The sequence below is a fragment of the Ixodes scapularis genome, unplaced genomic scaffold (genome assembly GCF_016920785.2).
Source record: "Ixodes scapularis isolate PalLabHiFi unplaced genomic scaffold, ASM1692078v2 PGA_scaffold9__187_contigs__length_104089568, whole genome shotgun sequence".
NCBI classification, from domain to species: domain Eukaryota; kingdom Metazoa; phylum Arthropoda; class Arachnida; order Ixodida; family Ixodidae; genus Ixodes; species Ixodes scapularis.
Genome location: NW_024609884.1, coordinates 3,494,894 through 3,505,746, shown reverse-complemented (window position 1 = coordinate 3,505,746; position 10,853 = coordinate 3,494,894). Strand labels below are relative to the sequence as shown.

At 42.1% G+C, this 10,853-nt stretch overlaps 1 protein-coding gene across 2 annotated transcripts in view; it reads right to left on the bottom strand.

Annotated features, from left to right (window-relative positions):
* Positions 1-3,305: 3,305 nt before the first annotated feature.
* Positions 3,306-10,853, bottom strand: part of LOC8036309 (beta-1-syntrophin) — a 69,146-nt gene continuing 61,598 nt past the window's right edge. For both annotated transcript variants that reach the window (XM_040207909.3, XM_040207910.3), the window contains exon 7: positions 3,306-6,690. In XM_040207909.3, the coding sequence (XP_040063843.1) occupies positions 6,598-6,690 (93 nt within the window). In that variant the 3' untranslated portion in view covers positions 3,306-6,597. The remainder of the gene's footprint in view (positions 6,691-10,853) is intronic.

Sequence of the window (10,853 nt, the reverse complement as noted above, 5' to 3'; positions counted from 1 at the left end):
GAAGTGCTTAGGTGTCCTCGAACTTTGTTCTTCAAGTGCCCTAGTCCGTTGACATACGCCGGTGGTTAAGTGGCTCTCGACCTACTGAGCCCGACCTATTGAAATATCGGGCTCCTAAATGTTTAGGACTTGGTTGGTTATGGTCTCTATTTCTCAAAATTTTGACCCAACCAGACGGAGTTCCGCCGAACGTGTTTACGTTTAAAACCCGCGACGCTATATATTTATTTTTGCAGTATAGGCGTCCTGTGTGGGATTATTTAGAAGAGTAACATTTTTATATCTCTTTCTGCACATTTCGTGTATTTGCCTTCAGATCTATAATGTGAGCACACAGTCCTTTTCGGCGTAGCCCGCGACCCGGTGTTTCACACTGCCAAAGAACTAACAAAAAAAACGCAATCCGCAGACTCAACAGATGGCGTATTCTCAAATATTATCCTCCCGTGTCGATCTCAAGCGGTTATGTGAACTTCATACAGTCAAATTTATTGATGACAATAAGAAGAAAAAATATTTTATTGCTGTTTGAAGGCTTGACAGCATATATAAAGGGCCGATCCCCCTAAAGATATACATCATAACTAAATGCATCCCCAAATTATCTGAAATATGCTCTGCAAATCTTTTCCGGAGTTTTCATCATCTATAGGCAAGTCTATAAGTTATTTGGGGGAACCTTAAACAAATATTTTATTTTGAAGCTGATTTAAATCACATATGTGTTCCTGACACATATTCAATCTCTAAAACATATAAAAGTATGTTGCTCCTTTTATGTGATGAACAAGAATTTTATGTGTCTGTGGGCTGGACGAAAACAAAGTACACAGTGGCGCTTGGCAGAACTATGACGATTGCGCGCGCAAATCGTCAGAAAGTGACAAATTAAGTAGCTGTAATGTTGAGCAGAGTATAAAATACTACTTTGTTTTATTTAACAAAAGTATAAAAAATAGCAAGTGTGATGTTTATTTGCAAATTAAATTGACCGGCATCTTGACATGAACAAACCTCAAGCGGCAAGCAATGTCGAAAATGTTCACTTCGGGAGGCGCTATTTTAGGTCAGATCTGATCCGAGTACGAGGGTCACTTTTTTCCGCATGAATTTTCCTGCATCGCTGTGCTGAGTGTTAACAATATTGGTCAGGAAAGCAGGCGTTCTGATTGCCGCTCAGTGTTTCTATAAAAGGTAGACTGAAAGGATTTGTCCTAAAACTTTCCTGGTATTTTGAAAATATTATCGTTTTTAGCTCAGTTGCGTCGTCATCATATATGTTTTAAAACGTATTTTGTAAACTAGGTTTCGGGATATACAGTATAAGGCGAGAATATTCCCATTTCAGAATTTTATGCACTGTAATTAATTCGTAAGTTCAAGAGCATAGAAAGACTCGACGTTTAATACTGCGACGAAAAGTTGTAGCATTAACGCGTATTTTAGGCGACATACCAAACGAATAACCTATAGATTCAGGTAAAAGAAATGCGACCGTGGTAAAAAAAAAAATAGATGTTGACGTATATATGTTAATCTAGGAGTCTTTTACTGTTTCGTTTAAATTAAATAAGGCAATTTCATCGCCTGTCGCCAAAAAAACATGGAAAATATAGTCTCAATTTTGCGGTTCAAACCGGTTCGAACCGGTTCAAACCGTTATTTTTTGCTCCCCGGAACTGAACCGGAGCCGAACCGAAAGCGCTGAACCCGAACCGGAACCGAACCGATAAAAATTTCGGTTCGACACCCTGGCAACGCTGCACGGTCGATTTAAAGAGCCTGGCCGCTCCTTAGGACACCCAGTAGATAACGTCATATTCTCGAAGTTTAGCGTTCTATCACAACAGCTAGCCTCCAGTGGCAATGGCATAACCAGTTTTTTTTTTTTTTTTTTTTTTTTTGGGGGGGGGGGATGGGGGGGGGGGTTGTTTTATAAAAGCGCAAGAGGGGTTTATTGGGGCTTCAGCCCCATAAACCCCTCTTGCGCTTTTTCACAACGGCGCCGCCATCTTGAAAATCGTCACTTCCAGTATGGGCGAAAACATTGTTTAGCCGTCGCCACGCCAATACAATGCATGTGGGATACAAGTTTTAAGCGTAACCGTCGTCCACTCTCGTTTTGCCTCCCCGCTATTATTTTCCTATTTGCAGGTTGAAATGCCTTATTTTTTCGTCACCCATAGCGGATATGCCTGCCAGGTAGCTGGGGACGAGAGTACACATTCTCACAGAGTTTGAGCTTTCTGTAAGGCAGTTTAATTATCTGGGACAAAGCGCACGTTTTTTTCTAGGGAACGCCTCGTATATGTGGGTCCCACAAGTGCCAGGAAGGTTGTGTAAAGGTAGATGCACAAATGGATGCACAAAAGTTGCGTACCACTTTTCATACAGGCATTTATGGCCCACGTGCTAGCTTTATATTCTCATAAAACTATGACGAATGTGACTATGTAACTAAATTACAAAACCTTCACTTTTAAACGAAATTATTAAATGCTCATCTTTAATGAAACATTTGAACTAGACAAAATAATTTAATACTGAAAATTACTCCATTCCAAAATTCTTCAGGTGGTTTGATTTGGTTTGATTCTACACCTAAACTTAACATTCACACAAATGGTCCTGTTTTGACCCATCATCATGTTGTTGCTGCAATGGGACCGTTTAAATAATAAGGGTGGCTCAGATACGCTGCCTGGGCTACTGTGCCATGAATTTTAATCAGTGCTTGCACAGGAATGTGAAAGCAAAGGCATTCCTATCCACTTGGGCTGCAAAGTGCGTCTTTTTTCTGCTGCGAAATGGATTTCTGGCTGCTCCAAAATTAGTTGGACCAATTACATTTCCAAGCACAGCAAGAACATTAAAGAAAAAAAATATAGAAATTATTTGTTGACAATTTCACTTTTTTTTTTTTTTTTTTTACATTTAGCACTATGATACAAGTTCAGTTGGATTTACTGGTAAGGAAAGCTCAATCACACAAACAAACGGTATCATACAAAAGTTGAAGATAAGGGTGCTTCTATATTTAATTTTTTACTTGGGTAACTATAGTTGGATAATGCAAGAGCACAGCACTAAGACATGAGACGAGAGAGAAATCAATGCATTTTCTTCAATTCCACAGGCTGCTTGCTACCAGGCTAGCATCCCATGGGAAAAGATGTGCAGATTCACATTTCAGTCAGGAAATTTGATTACGACTGCAGATTCACTGCAGCAGTAAATTATGAAATGCACAGCCATTTCCAATAGACGGTGCCATGCAGCCCAACCACACAAGTTACAGTCATCTGTAACAAACATTTCCTCTTTTATTATAAAATATAGGAAGGTCACACTCGCCCCGTGCAATACATACATTGGGAGTCCGATATATATCGTCCACGATTCACATAGGCCAAGTGATGTCACACTATTTCCAATTGGGTCAGCGGCCATTGCAGTCTCTCCAGAAACAAACTCACAAGGTACAGAGATGAGGTACGGAAAATGCTGCTCAACACCTCACCTATCCAACATAACGGGACACCAGCCGCAAGTGGGAAGCCAGTTTGCCGAAATTGCCTGCAATAAGTTTAATCTCCTCCGGATAGTATTCTAAATGCTCACATTTTTCAAGAATGGCTTCACATTGCTAGGGGTGAGGAAAAACAGTTTTGCTCGACTGGTTCATTCTCTAGATCCAGTAGAAAAAGCAAGCGTAGTCTAGGCATAGAAACGACACCATTGGAGCACTCTCCATAGAGCTCAATTTCATTTTTGCAGGCTTGCCCAATCGTTTCATCTGCGTTATGCTAGTTGCTACAACATTTTAAAAAAAATTACATTTTAAAGTTCGATACTGGATCTTTGTCAAAACATTCTCTTGGAGAGTCGTCTCCAAAGTTTCAAAGCTGCGCACAGTGTGAACTTGACATAGGTAATGACTGGAAATGTTACCAAGATTTTCAACATTCGAAGAAAAAAGAAATCTGTTAGGAAAATACAACAACAGTAGTAGCTTCCTAATATAAAACCCAAAACCATCCAAATACACAAAAATTAGTGTTGTCACCTATACCTCCTACCACAAAAGCTAGAATGCAAAGTAAGCACTGCAATGCCAATTTTTTAAGGATGTTGTTGGACAAGTGTGTCTTCATTATTATTCATGTAGCCTCGATGAAATGGTGGGAATTAAATTGCACGCTTGTTTGAGGCTGACTGCGTGCAGCTGCCATCTGGGTGGTGTAGTTGGATGATATGTCTGGCCGGTAGGGCTGCCAAAGCCTTTGGATCCAGTCAAGACCTTTCAAGCGGTGACATTGGGGCATATTCTTGTAAACACTTTGGGATGCTGCTTGAGAAAACTGTCTCATTCGTGAAACGCAAATATGGCTCATGTAAGGCACCCGAGCAAGACAGAGTACTTATCTGAAACAGCTACTCCCACAGGTAGTGTACATTTTGCATTCCAGGATACATTTTCTACATTCTTGACTGTTTTGGGGTAGAATGATCTTTGTTTAGATTCTTTTCCGAGTTTTGCAAGCCCTGAGGATCATACACCCTCACCATGTCATGGTGCAACAGGAAACGCCCAAGAATGTTTAATTTTTGCCCCGCAACGAGAAATAGCGCACCGGCCGCACGCTGCAACTCAAGACGCCCACTGACCGTGTCTTGGAGACGACAAGAAAAAGGGAGTCTTTTTTTTTTCTCAAACACAACGGCACTTGATATGTAGTGCCCTCGCCCGTTTAAAGGGCACCACTGACAGAGACTAAGAAATTGGGACACACGTGCACGCCACTCCGGCATACAACCAATATTTCTCTATGCACAAGGAATACCGTGTACAAATTAGGTTTCAAAATTGTTTTGTGCTAGTGGAACCACAACTCTATTTACCGTATTCTCACTGGGTTTCCCAGCTCAAGATGAAGAGAACCAACCACATCCACAAGAAAAAGAAAAAAAAAAAAAAAAAACGACTGCTGCTAAGTCACTTATTGCTCCACTCAACAGATGTAAAAACACACACTCTGATATATCGATATATTAGAAAGTTGCATATTCAATCAGCATACTTAGAAACTTGTTCCCAACCACTGAAAAAATATATGCATGCTACTACAATGCAGAAAACAGTGAGGGTTCACGGGTCACTTTGGATAGTCGCACTCTCTCGTTTCCCCCAAGGCCTCGCGTCTGGAGCCCGCACGGGTGCGTTTTCCACCCGACCCCAGGAAGTCCTCTTTGGCGCTCAAGGCAACTGCTCCTTTCGTTGTAAAAATGCAGTGAGGTAACCAGCACACCAACCAAAATGATCCCATACCACCACCATACCACCATACATGGGATAAGGCAAACTGCCACACAAAGCTCCTTCACTCGCCTCAAGTTTTCCCATGACTCTAGTCGCCAAACCCAACAGGTTTACAGACTGTCAACATACTTGCTTCATATAAAAGAGCACAACAATATTATTGCCCTGCGCTCAATTTTCTTTGCAAGTCGCAAACCAATGAGGCGTTTGAGAAAAAGCTGTTTCTTTGAATACACCGTAAGGCTGGTGGCATCCCTAGCAGTTTCCTCGCGCTACAATCCCCCATGCCCGCAACTAGTCCACATATACTGTCCAGGCACCAGTTCAATAGCCATCAAATACCTCCCAGATAAAGCCAAAACTGGATATAAAATCTAAAAGCCAAACCTGCGACCCAGCCCAACAATAACTGCCAACAGCGTGCAACGTCCGTTTGCTTGACAGCCAAAACAGGACACTCGCAAATGGCCAGATAAAATAGTATGTATGTTAATACCACTAGAAATAATAATTGTTTAATAATTACGCGTTATAGAACAGCAATGTCGCCAGCAGCACTTGCACTGCAAATTTCCCGGGACAAGGGAACTGACTAGTGTCCTGGTTCGAATCAGTGGCAACGGTGTACTGCGGCAATCAACAAACTTTTGGTGACTTTTCTTTTCATAGGTGCGACACATCTCGCAGGACCAACAGGTTTAATATTGTCCACATGTGTCACTTTAGGCTGTGCCACTTCCTCGCTTTTCTCAAAAAGACCAAGCTCACTGCTAAGGAAGAAGACTTTCGTCGCACTTGAGTTAATTAAAGAACAAACACTGCATGACAAAAGCAATAAGGGGCAAACCAAACACACATAAAGGAGAATAAAATCAACCTAATAAAAATGCGCTTGCAATGCCATCCTGACAGTGGATGACCGGCGTGGGGAACTCTTCTTTCGAGGGTTTTGTGCACCCAATCGTAACTGCTGTCGTAGTTCCCCCGTGAATAAAAATCTGCCTTTCACTTGACGGCGGCTGAAGACGTCCAAAGCTCTGTCGAAACTATTTTCCTTTCTCATGGAGGAATGCTCATTTGAACGTCTTGGGAAAGTCACACAAAGGTCCTTTGACGGCTACCCGAGGGTCGTTTGAAGGACGACCGAGGTCTGCTAAGACAATCTGCTCCGACACGAGGAGCGAAGTGCTGGGGGGGGGGCGGGGGAGAGGGGTGGCCGCAGCATTCATTTGTCCATGCGCGTCGGTGCTGCACCGGGAAGGGCTGTCCGGTGGTCGTCACGCCACCAGCCCCATGCGGGTTACCTTAGCCGAGAGGAATGTGTGCAGTGTGAACACAAATGGCTTGGGGCATTGCATCATGTCCAGCTCCTGTGACGGAAGACCAAAAATTCCCGTCAGGGACGTGCGAGAAAATATTTGACATTAAAACGAAATTGAGCAAGCATAAAATGGCACGGCGAGAATTGGTACAAAAAATTACGATTACAAGGAAAACGTCACCGCTATTAACACATTTGCAAGTTTCTGCTTAAACGCGAAACCGCGCGCAGCCCAGGATGCGCTACTATAGAAATGTTATACCATATTTCATCTTGCTGGGGCTATTGGTAGTTTCAAAATTAGATGCTCTGTGCACGTGATATGCACGAGATGGTCGCTTTGTGTGTCGGCTACTCCGGCGGTAGTGGCTATCGAAGCGTCGGCTCTTCCAGCTTTTTAACCTTTCTCACAATTAAATTAAGAGTACGAGAGCTGATCATCCAATGCGGAAGCTCTGTAGAGTACCTCCCGTTCAGAGTCCAAGACTGCCAGAATGTCGCGGAAGAGGACGCGCCATTGAAGCCGAAGAAGGGCCTCAATATTTGCAATCAATGCTCCTCAATCTGGACAGCTTGCAAGCACTGTATGTGCTCTAATTAGATAATGATAATAAAAGAAAAAGAAACTACGCTCACTCTTCCCTTGTACTATCCATTTGAAAAAGAACCCGACTACTGGGGCACATCTTTTGGGAAAAAAAAAACACCTGTGAAAGGGTTAAAACCCACCCAGATTGGGAACTGCCAGGCTATAGAAGACGATATCCTTGTTTAAAGCCTCATCACGCATTGTGCCATGGTCAAACTGGGACGAACAAATCTAAATTCATCCAACCATCCAACTTTGTTTCTCATAGATTAGAGACCGGTGATGTTTCGGAGGACCCCATCTGGATCAGCGAAAGTGATCCACCGGGGAGGAGGTAGGATAATAGACAATTATGATGACAAAAGGGTAAATAAAGAAAACAAAATGCATGCAAGCTAACTCTGAAGCTCTGAAACATAGACTAATCAACCCTACTCACTCAACAGCAGTCAATGATAAGACAGTCAGCATCAATTAGAAACAAATCCTCGGTTGAGGGCTTCGGGGACCCTAAAAAGGCCCTTCAGGGACCCCAAAGTGTCTGTGGACCCCCATTTAAGAACCATTGGATTAGACCATTCAAAGAAAATCAAAGAATGTACAGCCCAAACCAACATTTCAAATATGCATTTTTTCCCTATGCCGTTAAGGAGTGAAATGAATTGACTGACAACTATATTTCGATCTTGCCCAATGCTCTTTTTTTTCTTTTTTGCGGCACAATAGTTGGGGCAGCTGTCATGACTATAGTCGGTGACAGGTCAAGAACAAAGTGGAAGCTCCTTCCACCCCTTTCCACTTCAGTGGAGTGAACGGTGGAAAGGAGGTCGCGTCTTCTCCCGCATTCGCTCTGCTAAAGTGAAAAGAGGTGGGAGGAGCTTCCACTTTGTTCTTGGCCTGTCACCGACTATAAGGAAATAAGTTTTGTGTGAAAGTTTATGCTTATAAGATTTTGCAATGAGATTACTGAAATATCCCATCACGCCCTGGTTTCTGGCATGATTTCCTATTTATAAAAAAAACACCCAAAGCTAGCCGATACCTAAAAGATTGACATCGCCAGGGGACCTCGGCACGCCATAGGAACAAATAATGAGGATTGGAAACGATGATTATCTTTGTTTCAGCTGCCTGTGAAAGCAGGTTTAGAAACCACGAAAAGTACCAAGTTCTTGAACGACGCTCGAGGTCCATTTTCCGAGAAGATTATTTATTTATTTATTTATTTATTTATTGATACCCTTCAGGGCCCGAAGGCATTACAGAAGGGGGGTGGGCATAGCAACAATATACAAACAAAAGAAATATACCTAACTAGTGAGTTAAACAGGACAAAAATATAATTTGAAACAATATATACACAAACAAATTCACTTAACAAGGGAGTTATAGAGGATGCAAAAAATAATTGTAGACAGCAATTCGAAAATCAGAGCTCTCGGCAATCTCGACTACAGCTGCGGGAAGGCGATTCCAGTCCAGTGACGTTTTGGGCAAAAAAGACTGAAAAAAACGTGATGTGTGACAGTGAGCAATGCCAACTTTATATCGATGGTCGACGCGCGATGAGATATAAGACGGTTGTATTAACAAAAGCTGGCGCATTGACGTGTTAAGATAATGGATCTTGTGAAATAAGCACAAGCGTGACACTTTCCTGCGAAGAGAGAGATCAGGTAAGCAGAGATTGAATTTCATTGCTGATACGCTGGATGTTCGGTGATAGTTATGCAGTATGAATCGAGCAGAACGGTTTTGAATGGCTTCAAGTGATGACGCAAGTGTTATACCAGGGTCCCATATAGCTGCGGCGTATTCAAGTTTACTTCGAACCAAAGACTTGTAAAGAAGTAGTTTTAAAGAGGTGGAAGCAAGAGAGAAGTTTCTTTTAAGATAGCCTAACATGCGGTTTGCATTGTTGATTACGTATTGAATGTGAGTATCCCAGGAGAGGTTATTTGTTATATGCACACCGAGATATTTATATGATAAGACAGAATCAAGGACAACGCCGCTAATATTGTAAGAATGGCATGTGTTCATTTGATGTGATACTCTCATGGATTTGCATTTGTTAATGTTAAGTTTCATATTCCATGAGTCACACCACCGGGAAATGCTGTCAAGGTCTGACTGAAGAGAATGAATATCAGAATCATTGGTTATTTCCCTGTAGATGACACAGTCATCTGCAAATAAGCCAATGGATGAAGAAACATGAGTAGGTAAATCATTAATATAAATAAGAAATAAAAGAGGACCTAGTACGGAACCTTGGGGAACGCCTGAACTTACTGGTGAATGATCTGAGTTGCAGCCATTAACATGAACAAATTGTGAGCGGTTAGTTAAAAAAGACTCAATCCAAGCAAGAATATGGGGTTCTATGTTAAGGACAGTGAGTTTATGAAGAAGAAGCCGGTGTGAAACTTTGTCGAATGCTTTTGAGAAGTCTAAAAATACACAATCTACCGCGGAAGAACGATCAAGAGCGACATGAAGATTGTGAGTAAGTGTTAACAATTGAGATTCGCACGAAAATAGTTTCCTAAATCCATGTTGAGCCGGGGTGAAAAAAGACTTAGAATTAAGGAAAGCAACAAGATGAGAATAAATTATGTGTTCCAGAAGTTTGCAGGGGATGCTCGTTAATGAAATCGGACGATAATTACTCAGGCTAGATTTATCGCCACTTTTATGGACCGGAATCACCTTCCCCACCTTCCAGTCCTCGGGAAGAGTACCAAGATTGAGAGATTGCTGGAAAAGCTTAGTTAGAATAACAGAAGAGTACATTTTAGTGTTTTTTAAAAATTTTGAGTTTATATTGTCAGTGCCAGATGATGAGGATAGTTTAAGGCCATCAATAATTTTGACAATGCCACCACACTCTATAGTAATGGAATCCATAGTGCAAAAGTTTGATGGGAGCAAATCAGGGTAGTCAAGAACGTTGGGGCTGGAAAAGGAGTCGACGAACATTTCATTTAGCGCGGATGCACACTCCCTCTCTGGTATCTCCTCCCCGTCCGAGTTGGTAAGCCTTACACCAGGTTTTTCGCAGGGGTTCACAACATTCCAAAACTGACGAGGATTGTTGAGCAACATTGCTGGCAAAGTACTTCCGAAGAAATGCTGTTTGGCTTCACTGACGGTAGTTTTATATAAAGCAGCGACGGAGCGATATGCCGCCCAGCGTACATCAGCAATTGATGAAGCGGATAACTTCGCAGAGCGAAACAACCGTTTCTTTTTGTTTGAAAGCCTTCTGAGCGCTCCATTGAACCATGGGGATCGAGTGGAAGAACGAATAGTTCGCACAGGAATGTACATGTTCGTAAGGGAATTCACTTTGTCTTTAAATAAACACCAATTAGCCTCGACGGAACGCTCGGAAAAGTTGCACAGATATTCCGCCAAAAACGAACCCATATCGTTGTTGATGGCTGTAAAATCAGCATGAGCATAGTCAAATATGCGTTTAACACTTTTCGACGATTTACACTTTGGGATATTTAAGGAGAATAGCAACAAAGAATGATCACTAAGACCGGGTAAATAAGTGAGAGGGGAAATAAGTTCACTTGACGTGGTTAACACTAGATCTAATATAGTGGCTGTAG